This window comes from Oncorhynchus masou, chromosome 21, assembly GCF_036934945.1.
Source record: "Oncorhynchus masou masou isolate Uvic2021 chromosome 21, UVic_Omas_1.1, whole genome shotgun sequence".
Classification (NCBI taxonomy): Eukaryota; Metazoa; Chordata; class Actinopteri; order Salmoniformes; family Salmonidae; genus Oncorhynchus; species Oncorhynchus masou.
In genome coordinates this window covers 5474842-5491047 of record NC_088232.1, presented here as the reverse complement: position 1 = coordinate 5491047, position 16206 = coordinate 5474842, and the positions used below count along the sequence as shown (strand labels likewise).

The following is a 16206-nucleotide window of genomic DNA, read 5'->3' as shown; positions in this document are numbered from 1 at the left end:
TGTATTATTCCAGCCCAGGCACAATTTATATTTTGTTTTAGACTGATCCAATGAACTATTGCAAAATGTTGTATCAAGACTGCCCTAATAGCTACTGTTAATTGGACATTCCAGTTAGATTAACACGAATTTAAGCTTTCTGCCCATATCAGATGTCTATGTCCTGGGATTTCTTTTGTTACTTACAACCTCATGCTAATCACATTAGCCTACGTTAGCTCAACTGTCCCGTTGCGGGGGACACTGGTCGCACAGTTAAGGAAAGGGCTAGCTAAAATGCTCAAATTATCCTAGACCCTACTCGAAAATATCTAACTACAACCAGGTCTGCCCTGAGAACAGTCTTGTTTTCCACTAATACAATTATGCGCTGAATGTTTCTCTTTTCTTGTGACCAATGTGCAGTCCGCACTCCGACCTGCAAAGGGCAGCAATACCCAACACAGAGTTAAGTCAGACGGAAATCCACACGAAGAAGTAAACTGAAGTGAACAGTGACTGAACCATTTCCACGTTGGCGTTTTTATTGTTATTTAGACGTTTATTAACACCCTAGAACTCAACACATTACTAATTTAACTGCACAGCATCACATACTTACAAGGTAGTGTTTAATTCGAGTTGGAGACCGAACTTGGTTGATAAATGTTATATAGGTGACGCTAGCTAGCTGCTAACAATGGCTAACTGTATGGTTTTTCACACTCAAATAGCCTCCATCATGGAGGTGTTAGCAAATGCAGCCGTGGCAGACATCTGTAAACTCGTAGACGACGACTATGCAGTGTTTCGTTTGGAAATAACTCAAAGCCAGAAAGAAAACAGGGCATTGCGGAGGAAACTACAGCTCCTGGAACTGAAGGTGGCACGGGAGTGCGCAGAAGGGACCAATAGTGTCAAGATCCTCGACCGATACAGAGGAATGCCAAGAGGTACAATTTGCATTAGGCGGGGGCTGTCTCCCTGTTACCTAGAATTAGGCTCAGGGATAGATTTAGATTTTTTTTACATTTTTTTATTGTTATAGACACCACCCCCTTCGGCACACCATATTTTTTTGTAAACAAATCCGTGCACCAAGATGCAATTCGACACGTGTTAAGTTATGTGGATGTCAAAGCCCCATTATAATAAAGCCATAATAACATTTGTGATGTGGCATAGGCTACAGTTTTCAGGATTTCCACACATTTGTAAGCAGGGTCCTAAAAAAAAGCCTTTTAAAATTCTAATTTCAAGCAATTCTACTTCATTTACATGACAAAATACATTAGCTAAATCGTTTTTAATATCACATAAATGAGTGGCTATACTGACAAACAGAGATAAATCTGGTCTTGAATTCGAACCAAAAAATTGCCCAGGCTCACCTAATGATGAAGATGAAGCCATAGGCTACTACTCCCAGTGATGGCCGATTTGCTCCTCTTGGCAATAGTCTATCTCAAGATGAGCTACTTAGAAAAACAGTGCTACTGTTAGCAAGAAATTGGGAGCCACAGCCAACCATAGAAATATAATCATAGATGGCAGTTCCCATTCAAGTCATGAGTGGTTTAAATCCACTTGTTGAATCTATGCCAAGGTGCATTGAAGCCATACTGGCAGGTGTTTCCTTTGTTTTGGCAGTTTACCTGTATGTGCTTGTGATCAAATGTAATCCTGTTTTTGTTTTTTTGAAACTATTGAGCCTATGTGGTTAAATTATGCTCTCTGTTGTATTTTGAACATTGAGGGCGGGCTCCTGTGGTTGTATAAAAAATAAATATATTTTCCTCTTGGGCCCAGTCTCTGACTCACAAAATTGGCCAGTCACATTTCTTTATTATGCAGTTTATTTTATTAATCAGTTGCCCAATCAAGGTGCCCCCCCCCCATCTGATGATTAGCAGAGTGGCAGCAGCAGGCTGTCTACACTCATTGAGAGCGGGCCCCTGAATCTTCCTGTAGTTGACGGTTGCAGTAAAAAAAATCATTTTTGCTGTCTGTTGGTCCGCCACGGGTCTGAGCCTAGGTGCTTCATCCTCAGTAAGCCCCTGCATTAATCTGTCCCTGACTGGGGTTGGGCAGTTTTTGGATCGTATGCAATAATGCCCCTTGATTACTTAGCTAGCTATCTTGCACAAATACTTTATCATATTCTAATTAGATTCCTGATTTACTGAATTACCTATTATTTACTATGGAAAGAATAATGCAAGGAACATAATCAATCAATCTATAAATCGGATATCAAGAAGTTATGCAAAGTCATCCTGACCAATTCTTGACGGTGTTAAAACTGTCAATATTGTACAATATAGCGTTCATCATTGACAGTACCTAACCACCTCTTTCCCCCCAATCACTCTCTTAGGTGAAGGACATCTCACTGGAGGCCACAGGAGCTTTGTGAAGCCAACAGGACACAATACATGGAGAGATGACCAATCAATCACTGTTGATGAGGGGAGTGGAACCTCAGCCCAGCATGTTACCATGATAGAGGTTAGTGTAATAGTATTACATCAAAATTACAGTACATAAAATGTGTTTAGTTTATTTCAGAAAGGCTCCCCTCAGCTATTCATATGATTACATGTACATCCTTATTTATCTGCCATAGGAGAGTTTGAGACTTCACTATGACATTGTTATCCAATTTCAGTCATGTATCGGTAATAACCTCCGCTCTTCATGTGTCAGTCTGCAGAGGCTGCAGGTCCTGGAGTCAAGCAGGATAGCCCTGAAATAGAGGACCCACAACACAGTAGAGACATCCAGACTGGAGTGACTGGAGCACCCCCTGTAGCCACGGAGGTCCCCACCGCCGTCGCCCGACGCAGCATCACGGAGGTCAGTGGAACGCCGAACGCCATCCTCAAGTCAGAGACAGACACAGAGACTTTAACTGAAACACACAGGCTCTTACACACAGCAACTGACCACAGATCAGACCCAGACAGACTGGGGCTTGGGACACTGGGCTGTCCTGCTCCAGACTCAGAGTACTTACCGGTATTTCACCAGAGCCAGAGGATGGTTCATTCCTGTGGGGATGGGGATGGTGACACATTAGACACGGGTGTTGATGATCTGTCTTGTTCTTACACTTCAGAGATGGACCCAGGCAACATATCCTTGGGTTTAGAGAGACAGACTGATCTATCTAGAGGGGACTGGAACCGGTACAGTAGTAGTGTATACTCTGAAGGGTACCGAGATGAGAAAGGGGAGGTTATAGTCGTAGATGAGGTGACTGTGAAAGTGGAGGGCGACGCTCCTCCTACATGGAATGCAGATAGTCACCAAGGAGACAGACACTCACAGGGCAGAGATTTCTTACATTACAGAGAAAGCTTAGAGACAAATACAAATATTGTCACCCACTCCCCTTTACACGAGTTCAAGGATCACGACCCAGTATCCACGACGATGGCACCTTCCGATTCACTCGACCGTGTCCTTTTCGATCAGGTATTGAACTCAAACGACCAAAGAGCCAATGCTCGGGGAGGGGGAACAACATCAAGCAATAGTAAAGAGAAACGGTTCCTCTGCATGTTCTGTAACAAAGGCTTCAGCAGCCCCCAGAAGGTGAAGATCCACCAGAGGGTCCACACAGGGGAGAAACCCTTCAGCTGTACCCAGTGTCACATGCGCTTTGCCCAGGCTGGTCACCTGAAGAGGCACCAGATGGTCCATACAGGGGAAAAACCCTACAGCTGCCCCCAGTGTGAGAAGAGATTCTCCCGCCAGGAACAGCTGAAGATGCACCTGAAGGTCCACGTGGGATAGAAGCTGTTTGCCTGTACTCACTGATGGAAGAGATTCTCAGAGCGAAGCTACCTCAGGATACACCAGCAGAAACACCATTCTACTCTTTAACATGGAAAGTAACCATTCCACTCAATAGCTTCTGACGTTTAGATCAATCCCTGCATTAAAGACGAAGATACAATTTCATTGTTGTCATCAGAAAACATCCACATATACATTTGGAATAATGAGATTTAGACTAACAGTGTTGAGTATTCCTGGGTAGAATATTTTATCCAGACATTGTGTGATATATTTATAAGCCTAAAAAAGTCTGTTACATATTGTGTTTGTACTGTGTAGGCTATATGATGTTCACAAATGCCTGTTTCATTACTTATGTTCAAGTCCTCTATTTTTTTCCCAACATATTTTTAATGAGAAAATGCATGCAGTTTATCAAGTTCATGCAGATTTTTAGTTGAGACTAGTGACGGGTGCATTTTCATGTTTCAGCATGACAATGCCCCTGTACATAAAGCAAGGGTCATACAGAAATGGCTTGTCAAGATCAGTGTGGAATAATTTGACTGGCCTGCACAGAGCCCTGACCTGAACCCCATTGAACACCTTTGGGATGAATTGAAATGCCGGCTGCGAGCCAGGCCTTAATCGCCCAACATCAGTGCCCGACCTCACTAATGCTCTGGTGGCTGAATGGAAGCAAGTCCCTTCAGAAATGTTCCATCATCTAGTGGAAAGCCTTCCCAGAAGACTGGAGGCTGTTGTAGCAGGAAAGGGGGACCATATTAATGGCCATGATTTTGGAATGAGATGTTTGACGAACAGGTGCCACATATTTTTGGTCAATGTAGTGTATTTAAGTAGAGCAAATTGATATATATAATCCCGAAATCAGCTAACTGTCAACCGTAGAACAAAGCTTAAAATTATGTTTGAGTGAAAATGAATCGTGAATTTGCTTCAGGACCATCAGTTGATTGACAGATGTAGGCCTACTGTAGAATGATAAACTTTCCTCCAGTGTGGATGCTGACCCACGTTCTACAGTTGGGCTATTGTCAAATGAGTTATGGTCTTTGGTGTGGATATTATTTTGTAAATCTGTCGAGATGCTTATGCATTTCAACGTACCCAAAGACGATTTAGTTGAGCCGGGACACTTTTCTCTGATGTGTAAATTATCAGACTATTCGTTTTACTTCTTGAAAACATTGAAATAAATGCCAGGCTTGGAGCGGGAGTGCTCTGTTTTAGACCACTGCGCTACGGCAGGTCACAATGCTCTTGTAAACACTAAGAATGTTATGGATACTCACTCCCCAGTAGGAGCAGTCCTCCATGGGATTGAATGGAATTCTCCTGTATTTCAATAAAGGACAAAAGTACATGATTTTAAATACTTTTGTTGTTGTAGTGGGGACAGTAACATAAGTGATCTCAAAGTATACTTTAAGGAAAATGTCTTTACATATTCCTGTTTTTGTTTATTGCACATAATAAAATAACACATTTCGCATTAATGTGTCTGTAATTAAATACATGTGGAAAAAATGAATGTGGACATTAATAAATGCATTTATATAGCTTCCAAAAATGTTTTTTTTTACAATGGTGGGGGAGTTCCAAGATGGAGGCACAGTAGCTTCAACACAGTGCCCCCAAACAAAGAATGATGTTTCCACCTCCATGCATCACGGTTGGGATGGTGTTCTTGGGGTTGTACTCATCCTTCTTCTTCCTCCAAACACGGCGGAAGAAGCTCTTTTTGTCTCATCAGACCACATAACCTTCTCCCATTCCTCCTCTGGATCATCCAGATGGTCATTGACAAACTTCAGATGGGCCTGGACATGCGCTGGCTTGAGCAGGGGGACCTTGCGTGCGCCGCAGGATTTTAATCCATGACGGCGTATTGTGTTACTAATGCTTTTCTTTGAGACTGTGGTCCCAGCTCTCTTCAGGTCATTGACCAGGTCCTGCCGTGTAGTTCTGGGCTGATCCCTCGCCTTCCTCATGATCATTGATGCCCCACGAGGTGAGATCTTGCATGGAGCCCCAGACCAAGGGTGATTGACTGTCATCTTGAACTTCTTCCATTTTCCAATAATTGCGCCAACAGTTGTTGCCTTCTTACCAAGCTGCTTGCCTATTGTCCTGTAGCCCAGCCTTGTGCAGGTCTACAATTTTATCCCTGAAGTTCTTACACTGCTCTCTGGTCTTGGCCATTGTGGAGAGGTTGGAGTCTGTTTTGATTGAGTGTGTGGACAGGTGTCTTTTATACAGGTAACGAGTTCAAACAGGTGCAGTTAATACAGGTAATGAGTGGAGAACAGGAGGGCTTCTTAAAGAAAAACTAACAGGTCTGTGAGAGCCGGAATTCGTACTAGAGAGTTGCTAGAGCGCGATGGGACAAGGACATCCCAGCCAAACCCTCCACTAACCCGGACAATGCTGGGCCAATTGTGCGGCCCCTCATGGGCCTCCCAGTTGCGGCCGGCTGCAACACAGACCGGGATCGAACCGGATCTGTAGTGAACTCTCAAGCACTGCAGTACCTTAGACCGCTGCGCCACTCGGGAGACCCCAAGATTCAACATCTGTAGTGTTTGTCAGTGTTAACGAAGTGCAATTGGTGCTCCCAGTTCAGGAGACCACCATGTTCAACAGCTAAAATTGTATTGGAGCTGTTCATGGCAGGTTGGGGAGAAAGATGTTTTTTAAATAAAGGGGTGGGAAAAAAAGGTAATTAATTAAAGGAATCAATCAGTGGTCTACAGCCGGAGCACGCTACTTGGACCGCTGTGCTACAGCAGGTCATGATGCTCTAACAAGCACTAAGAATGCTATGAATACTGATGAGACATAGGCATTTGTTTTAAACCTTCCCTAAACCACCGTAAAATTGTGTTTGAGCTGTCCATGGTGGGTTGGGAAGAAATATACAGTACCGGTCAAAAGTTTTAGACACACCTACACACATTCTTTTTAACTATTTTCTACATTGTAGAATAATAGTGAAGAGATCAAAACTCTGAAATAACATCTGGAATCATGTAGTAACCAAAAGAGAGTTAAACAATTCTTCAAAGTAGCCACCCTTGGTCTTGATCACAGCTTTGCACACTCTTGGTATTCTCTCAGTGGGCTTCATTCGCTTGCAGTAGGCCTACTAGGGCGGAGGGGGTGAAAGACCAGCTGGTCGTACTTCAGGTATGCAATGTTGCCTCTCTTGTGCTGTTCAATGAGTCGTGGCAGTCTTCATTGATGAAGAACAGATAAGAACTGAGCTCTTTGGCCATGCACACCAGTGGTGGGTTTGGCGTTAAAATGAAAATGCATAAGCAGATGAGAACCCCATGCCCACTGTAATATATGGTGGTAGATATTTGATGTTATGGGGTAGTTTTGCTTCCACTGGTCCTGTGGCCCTTGTTAAGGTCAATGGCATCATGAACTTTACTCAGAACCAGGACATTTTAGCCAATAACCTGGTTGCCTTTGCCAGAAAGCTGATAGTTCAAATGGATCTTTCAGAAAGACAATAACCCAAAGCACACATCAACAAAGATTGACCACAGAATCTGTCTCCAAACTCAAATCCCATCGAATACCTGTAGTTTGAATTGAAGAGGGCAATCCTTAAGCACAAATGAAGGATGTCAAGGATCTGGAAAGATTCTGTATGGGGGAATGGTCTAAGACCGTTCCCAATGTGTTCTCCAATCTCATAAAACGTTTTAGAAAAAGTCTCAGTACCGTTATCCTCGCAATGTTAGGTATTGAAGACAGGGATGTCAATCATTTTGACCCCTATATTTTTGAGAAAGAAAAATATTACTTGTTGAAGAACATCTCTTTCTCTGAGCAATTGTATTAGTATAAAATAACATACACGTCCTATTTTTTTTGCATACAATATAGCTCAGTAAATGAATTATGTACTGTATTTTATAGTCATTTTTGCTCATTTTTATCAAGGGTGTCAATTTCGTACACCACTATGTCTTCCCTCAGATGCATTATGATGCAACAAGCGCAAAACATTTGAACAGAAATGACAATTATGACAATAACTGTTTCCATTTGTGTGACAAATAATCGTTACCCCAAATTCCATAATAGTCAGCCCTGCGTGCAACCATTGGTCGATGCTTGCAACGTCTGAGCAGGGGAGCTCGACATGATGGGGTTAGCTGATACGTCAAATGCCTATCCAGGTGTTGTAAGGTGTCAGCAACCTATGAGCAAAGAAACGCACCCATTGAGATACATAGATTTCCGTCATACCTTGTCCATAGACTGGATTCCTTGCCCTGTAAGCCATGTTTAATTGTGTAATTTGGGTGAACTATCCCTTTAAATATAACCTATAACCTGACCAATCACTTTATGTATTACTGCCCCATAGTGGCAAGAAGTGGCATAAAAAAAACTATACAACTTCAACTAAATAAAAACTAGTGAATCAGATCTGAAAAACAATTTCAAATAAAAATCTTAAAATGAATAGAAATAGAAAGTAATATAAAACCCACAAACTATAACATTGGTAGGAAGACTTTATTTAAGGGGATTTATTTAAGATGTTCTTTCAAGTGGTAGGGTTTCAGACATTTTTGGAAGATGAGCATGGACTGGTACCACCATTGGGGTGTCAGGACAGAGAAGAGCTTTGACTGGGCTGAGCGGGATCTGATCCCCCATAGTGGTGGGACGGCCAAGAGACCAGTGGCAGAACGGAGTCCTCAGGTGGGGTGTAGGGTTTGAGCACAGCCTGAAGGCAGGGAGGGGCACTTTCCCTTGCTGCTATGTAGGCAATCACCATGGTCATGTCGAGGATGGGAACTTCGACTGGAAGCCAGTGGATTGTGCAGAGGAGCGGGGCGACATGGGGGTCATTCCACCTCAAAAAGCACAAGATAGATGATTTTGACACCCACCATCTCAGATTGTTTTGAAAGTGTTTCTGTTGGATATAGATCATTTTAGCTTTCCTGCAACATTATTTTGTTGAAATACAATTAGATCTCTGAGAAATTAAACAAATTGATTGCACCCCAACAACGAGTATATAGTATCAGTTCTCTGTCTGACAAGTAGCATGTGTCATGACTATCTTGCTCGGCTCAGGTTACCAACGACCACAATCCTGCAGAGAGATTTCATCCCCAGCAGAGGAGAAGGGATCTCAAGGGATAGGAGGATGTGGGGGTTTTATGACCCCTCACGCCCATGGTAAATCTTAGGCCACAGACAAATTCCTTTTGTCCTGTTACTATGGAGAACAAGCCTCAGAACATTAAATAATGGGACTTTGGAACAATGGTTTCCGTCAGCCACAATGATGGTCATGACGATAGATGGAATATGAAAATGTATGTCATTTTTGTTTTGTTATTAAAGGTTCATAGATGACGTTATTACGAAAACATTGTAACGTTAAGAGTTTTCCTAGTATATGTTTGATGTTTATACATTGTACGTTGTATGGAAAATGTCCAAATCAAAGAGAATGTTTTGGTAAAGATGAAATGTGAAGTCAGTTGTCTAAAATTGGATTTGAGTAAAATCTAGACCTCTTAACTTGGTACGCCAAGAGAATTGCCCTAAAGGCGGTTACGCCCACTTCTGACCCGAGGGTATAAAACCTGTGAGTGAAGAATTAACAGATCAGACTAAGTGACCCAAGCTGCAGCCGAGGTCTAAAGAAGTAAACGAACCCAAAACTCAACCCAAGGTTGAAGACAAAGAAATATTTTTCTACCCAATCTACGGATGAGTAGCTGTGTCTAAGCGGGTGAATTCAAGCCGGACCACCTAGCCTCCACTCTCCATTGAATCGTGGTATCTACACTGTTTCATTCATATGCTGTGAGCTCTGAGCTACAGAGCTGTCTGTCCTCAGAAGACCCCTTCCAGAGCAAGGGCTAGGAAACAGACCACTAAGCCAAAAGGACACTGACATCGTGAGGACAACCAGAGAGTTGTGCCGGAGAAGTGAGTCATTGAGCAGCCTAAATGGTCCAAGCGGACCTTCCCATCTGAGACCTCCCACACGTAATTACATCATTATATTTTAACCCATAAGAGCGGCAGTTTGGGGCAAGGGTTAAAATAAGCATAGCTGACAAATTCACCCAAATATATGTCTCTCGTGTACTTTCTCTTTTTCTCTCTCTTTTAAATCCCCATTTTGGGTAACACGCGCCATAGTGTGTTGGCCCGTTATACTAAGTTCTAATCAATAGCCTAGAATGTGTTTTTGTGTATGTGTATCTTTTATCATCATTTTAGCTTTTTAGTAAAGAAATACTCAACTAAGATTGGTGTGGTACGAACTCATTGGTGAGACCCGGGTCTGTGCAGATTCCAACAATAATACATTACATAGGATGAAGAAACAATACTCTAAGCTGCAGCTCCAGCTCCATACTACATGTCAGATAGAGAACTGATACTATATACACATTGTTGGGGTGGGATTGGTGTTGAGTATGGGTGGCTTTTGACCAGTACATTTCTTCATGTCTTACTCATTGTTAGAAAAAAGTTTGTCCCAAGTCAAATGATAGGATTCATATAAAATTCAATCAATACAGTACCTATAAATTAAAATGGCCAATTTGGGTGCAATCATTTAGCTTAATTTCTCGGGATTCAATTATATTTCAACAAAATAATGTTGAAGGAATGCTAATCTTGTTTCTAACTACAGAAATGATGGTGGGTGTCATGGCTTGCAGAAATGACATAGAACAACCCATGGGAGAACTTGGGAAGGTTGAACACCTGGCGGGCTGCGGCATTCTGGATAAATTGCAGGGGTTTGATGGCGCAAACAGGGAGCCCAGCCGACAGAGTTGCAGTAGTCTAGATTAGAAACTTCACTGCTTCCTGTGTGAGGAACGGTCACACTCTACTGATGTTGTAAAGCATGAACGTGCAGGAGAGAGTCACTGATTTGATGTTTGCAGAGAATGACAGGGTGTTGTCCAGGGTCACGCCAAGGTTCTTTGCACTGTGGAGTTGTCAACCATGATGGAGAGGTCTTGGAGTGGGCAGGCCTTCCCCGGGAGGAAGAGCAGCTTCGTCTTGTTGAGCTTGAGGTGGTGGACCGACATCCCAGCAGAGATGTCTGCAAGGCACACAGAGATACACGTGTATGTGTGGTTTTCATATGGTGTATTACACACACTAACAAACACCTAATGTTCACGTCAAAATAGTTTAGTTGGGTTTGTCTGATGATTACTTTTGACTTATCATATCTGACTCCTGTTTACCAACATCATATGTATGTCCACCATGATGGGTTTCACAACAATGAAGTCATTATGTGACTACAGTATAGGACTCAAATGTAGTGGCGATGGGTAAACACTCCATGTTGAAAGTGTGTTTATCTGTGTGTGTGTACATACCTGAGGGAGTGTATGTCTGTGTAATCTGTATCACCTCTCACTTCCAGGAGGATGTTCCAGAGATGCTGCTGGTGAAGGAGGAGAGGTGTGAGGAGGGTCTGGGGAACGCTGAGGGGCCCATGGACATGGAGGACAACCAGACTACAACTCCTCCTGAACCCACAGAGGAACCAGCTGAGCAGCACAGGACCACATACAGTCTCACTGAGGTGAGCCCACTGTAAACTACTGGCTGAATGGTATTAGGTCGGGGCGTATTCCAATAAGCCTCTTAGAGTAGAAAATCAGTTGTAAGTGCTGAGAATAGAGAGATTTCACTCCAACTCTAATGGGTCAAAATATAAGCTATGCATGAAGCCTCTTTAGTCGTAAGAGTCACACCTGGTTGACAGATATTTAGGAGACCTCTTGAGCTGTCCTAACCAGTTAAGAGTTACCAGCAGGTGTATTGATAATAGTAAAATACAGTGAGTCAGTGGTTCCTGACTCACACGCAATTGCTTTGGAGTTGTTCATTCTTAAAAGTCTAAGCAGTTGGGGGGGGGGGGGTTGTATGGAATTGTTTTAAGAAGTTCATACCATGGATCATTTAACTATTTGATTTAGAATTTTAGGAAAAACATGTTTGCGTAGTACTCATAGCAATCCCTCATTGCCCAATCAGGAGATGCTCATATCAGATTTCTTGATCCAACATCTTCTCACTCTGTATCTCTTACAGTCAGTAGACATGGAGGATGGGAAGCCTGATCTGCTGCTAGTCAAAGAGGAGACAATAGAAGACGAACCAGAGAGCATTGACCTGCTGAGTGAACTAAAGATGGGGGAGCAAGGTAAGGGAGAAATACATACAGCCACCATACAGTAATAGATCTTCAATGGGAATAGTGATGCATCTGGCTATCAACACAACGTATGTTTACATACAAAAACTACACATTGTAATGTATGAACTTGACCAGGTAATATTTTTTAAAGTCTATTTTGTAACCTCTTCCTATAGGTGGTTGGCAGGAGGCTAACAGAGGAGACTGGGTGGCCATCTTGGATTCCCAGGCCCAGACGGGTGCAGCCAAGGGCTCACGGGACAACATCACGGAGCAGGCCAGGACCAGACACGACATAGTGGAGGTCAGTGGATGGGACAGCGACCTCAACTCTGGGCTGGGGAACAACACTGTTAACCACAAACAGACAGTGGAACACAAAACAACATCTGAATTTAGTCTCCATGACAACAGAATGGCTGAGACCAGGGTGAGGCGTAGATTTGGTCTGCAGGGGCGAGGAGTTGTCTTTATGGGAACAGTCACAGACTCGGCTAGCAATGCTCCATCCTGCTCCTATAGTTGTGATTCAGACAGACTGGTGGGGCCTCAGGTTAACCCACTAACAGATGCTGCCTTCAGCCTGCCTTCTATAGGATCTATCAACTGGAACATGGTCCCTGCGACAACACAGACACGCCCTGGCCTTCATCCTCCTCACACTCTCCTAATGTCAAACCAAACCTCAGACAATGCCAGTGCCTCAACACTAAATAGCTACACAAGCCCATTGACAAATGACAGTAGTTGTAACACTGTCAGTAGATCTGGTGGCAAAGAGAAGCGCTTCCCGTGTTCATTCTGTGGGAAAGCCTTCAGTTTCCGCAAACAGGTGGAGATCCACAAGAGGATGCACACAGGGGAGAAACCTTTCGGCTGCCAACTGTGCCGGGCCAGTTTTTCACAATCATCCAGCCTGAAAAGGCACCAGAGAGTCCACACAGGGGAGAAACCATTCAGCTGTACCCAGTGTGAGAAGAGGTTCTCACACCAGCACCATCTGAAGGTGCACATGAAGATCCACACGGAGGAGAGGCCATTTGCCTGTACGCACTGCGGGAAGAGGTTCTCAGAGAGGAGATACCTCAGGATACACCAGCAGCAAATGCACACAGCCCATGTATAGAGTATAGTGACATGTGATGTAGTACTAGTTTGTTTTTAGTTAATTCTGTTGGTTTTGGATGTAGTAGGGAGCTGGATGAGGTGAACTGAGGAAAGAATGAGTATGATGAGACTGAGTAGATATGCTGGTGGTTGGTGTGATGGTGTCTGTAAAAATGTTTCACTGATTAAGACTACCAACTTTTTTCCAGTTGTTTGATGATAATGTTTTATAATGAGAAAATTATTGGGCCTTAAGTTTACTTGATATGAAATCGTGAAGCTGTGTGTAATGTTGAGCCTTTTCCAAAGTATTCTAAAATTCATTTTAACAAAACAAGGGTACCAGATTTACAGAAAAGGTTGTGTTACCATAGTGAGAAAAGTTTATGTACATGTCACGTATCGTTTTGTACAATAAAAGTACTGTACTTCACGTTATGTGAGTGTTTGACCATTTGACTGTGTGCTGACTGACTCTGTATATTTTTGTCATTGCAGGGACTGAGTTTTCCTTATCTCAGTCAAACCAAAACATTATTCTTAATTCTTAAATTGACACTTTTGTATATTTTTTATAATAAACTCCAATAGCTTCATATTGTTAGGTTCTTGAATCAGTGTTAGAGAAGGGCTTGACTACGGTTTTAAAATATCATGTTTGTGTGTACAGCAAAGATTTTCTTATATAAAGCTTTATACTTTTCTGTACAATATGTGTTTACAGTCTGCAGTCCATGAGGACCTGCTGATATCTGGTGTTGCTTGCGGGAGAGACTGAGCCTCTGAAGTGGCTGGTCAAAATCCCTGGCCCTTGATCAGAAGCCTTCGCTTTTCCTTCCCGAGTCAGAACAAGGACCCAACCACGATTGACAGAGACTCCACCACCACACGGAACACAACCAGTGGACAGGTGGACTGAACAACCTCAGTCCTGGTGGTCATCAGAGAGACAGAAGCTCCAGTCAGGGATCCAGTCTGCAGCCCAGAACATTCTCTTCACAGTCTCAGTGCATGGTTACCCCACAAATACAGACAGGGTCAGGTTGAGCGTTCACCATGAGAGGTACCTAGCCTATAACACGGCACACAATCCCAACAACACCCAAACAATGGCTAGAGGTCAAGGAGGGAGGTCAAATACTAACCACCTGAGGGTGGTGGCTGCTGCTACCTCTGGTGTCATTGGGTCATAACGTGGGAGGCCAAGCATTTGGACAGATACTGTCAACCTGTACGCCTTCCCTAAGTGTGGGAAGCGCTTTGCTGAGGCAAACTATGTGAAGAGGCACCAGACCGTTCACACCAATGAGAAGCCCTTCAAGTGCAAAGAGCTTCTCCTTCCTGACTAACATTACCAGACACAGGAGTGTCCACAACGGGGAGAAATTGTGGCAGTGTGGCTTGATGTACACAGTGGATATCTGGGAACTATTCTTTAGCGCTGACATATTATAGTTATCATGTGAAGTGTCTTAGGGTAAGGGGGGTAATTAACCACATACCCCTCATTAACCCTTTGTTAACTTATCATTTGAAACAGTCTTGTGTAAATACATGTTTTTAGAGAGACAGTGAACCTAAGCAAGAACAAGTATAGTTGAATATTTACTTTACTGAGGTGATGTAAATGGAATAGTAATTGGATTATTTTCTACTATATTTTTGCTAACACACTGTTCTTTCTAAACAAGCCTACTCTGAGCTTGAAATATACTGATGAATAGGTTTGATGTGTAATGTAATAAGCGGCACCTTATTTCAAAGAACAGCGCGCAGACCTTTTTATTTAACCACACCCTTTGCGCTGCTATGAGGTAAACCAACAAGATCACTGAAGAAGGCCGTTGGTGAGACGCTGGAGAGCGAGCGCAAGTGCTATTTAATGCTGAAAGTGCGTCGAGTACAGTACAGAGAAGGATGAGTGGACAACAGTGAAGTCTAAGAATGGAACGAAAAGAGCTCAAATTGTTGTGGAAAGTGAGTCTGATGAATCGTTTATTTTTGGATCAAGTTTTTGGGATGAGGATGGAAACCATTTTGGAGTCAGGATGGTGAAGAAGTGGATGCAGTCAGTAACCAGGAGTGGTATATCTAAAGGGCAAAAGGAGCGTGCATTGTGGCTCGCGAAATCATATACCCATGAAGTGGACAGCTTTGATATTTCAGAACAGGGCAACGGTAAAAGTATCATCTCTGGCATCGCGACATTAGTATCTCAGCCTGAAAAGTCCAGGTGTAGTTCATGTACGTCTCTTGACCCGTATGATGGATGGGGAAAACCGAGCAAATTTGATATGTATTAATGTTGTTTATTAAGAGTATCTCCCGACCATGTAAAGCTGGGATATATTAGCGGACTTAACTCCACGGTGAAGGAAGTTTTCTGATGAACTTCACCACTAGTTGCCATCTTCGAGCAACAGCAATGAGCAAAACGTCAGTGGTTGTATTTGATTAGCATTTACTGAAAAAGTAAGGATTTCAGCAAACAAATAAAGTCACAGAACTACAGTGGACAAACACGTGCAATGTGGGCGTTTAATATATGTTGTTTTTGTTGAAAGTATTGACGTTTGGCGAATCGATGTAGTCGGAGCTAGATTCCACAAAGCCTGGTCTCGGCTCCACGCCTTAAGTTCATCAACACTGGTGGAAAATATATGCAATTGTCATATTTCAGTAAAAGTAAAGATACCTTGATAGAAAATTACTCAAGTAAAAATCACCCAGTAAAATCCAAAGCATTTGGTTTTAAATATACTTAAGTATCAAAAGTAAATGTAATGGCTAAAATATACATAAGTATTGAAAGTGAACTGTATAAATCATTTCAAATTCCATTTATTAAACAAACCAGATGGCACCATTTGTGTTTTTTTTTAATATATTTTATTTACGGATAACCAGGGGCACACGAGCATTATTAATTTACAAACTAAGCATGCGTTTAGACAGTCCGCCAGAATTGAGCAATTTCCTGTCATGCTAGCGATTCAAAATGCAACGAATACTTTGACTGTCACGGAAAATCTATGGAGTAAAACGTACATTTTTCTTTTAGTAATGTAGTAAAAGTAGTCAAATATAAA

At 42.6% G+C, this 16206-nt stretch overlaps 1 protein-coding gene across 2 annotated transcripts; it reads left to right on the top strand.

Annotated features, from left to right (window-relative positions):
* The first annotated feature begins 473 nt into the window (after window positions 1-473).
* Window positions 474-15897, top strand: LOC135507616 (zinc finger protein 574-like). Of its 2 annotated transcripts, XM_064927172.1 has the most exons (7): window positions 474-932; window positions 2357-2487; window positions 2686-2835; window positions 11231-11392; window positions 11905-12016; window positions 12187-12314; window positions 13842-15897. In XM_064927172.1, the coding sequence occupies exons 1-7, from the start codon at window positions 680-682 to the stop codon at window positions 13893-13895; spliced, it is 990 nt and encodes a 329-aa protein (XP_064783244.1). In that variant the 5' UTR covers window positions 474-679; the 3' UTR covers window positions 13896-15897. The 2 variants fall into 2 exon arrangements, with proteins under 2 accessions (XP_064783244.1, XP_064783243.1); XM_064927171.1 differs by lacking the exon at window positions 13842-15897 and having other exon boundaries at window positions 12187-13564.
* The last annotated feature ends 309 nt before the right edge of the window (window positions 15898-16206 follow it).

What these genes read in the sequence shown, in the direction of transcription:
- LOC135507616 (XM_064927171.1), top strand. Translation starts at nt 680, where the DNA reads ATGGCTAACTGTATGGTTTTTCACACTCAAATAGCCTCCATCATGGAG. An exon ending in CCCGACGCAGCATCACGGAG is followed by an intron (nt 2,836 to 11,230) that starts GTCAGTGGAACG and finishes TCTCACTTCCAG; the next exon opens with GAGGATGTTCCAGAGATGCT. An exon ending in CCACATACAGTCTCACTGAG is followed by an intron (nt 11,393 to 11,904) that starts GTGAGCCCACTG and finishes TATCTCTTACAG; the next exon opens with TCAGTAGACATGGAGGATGG.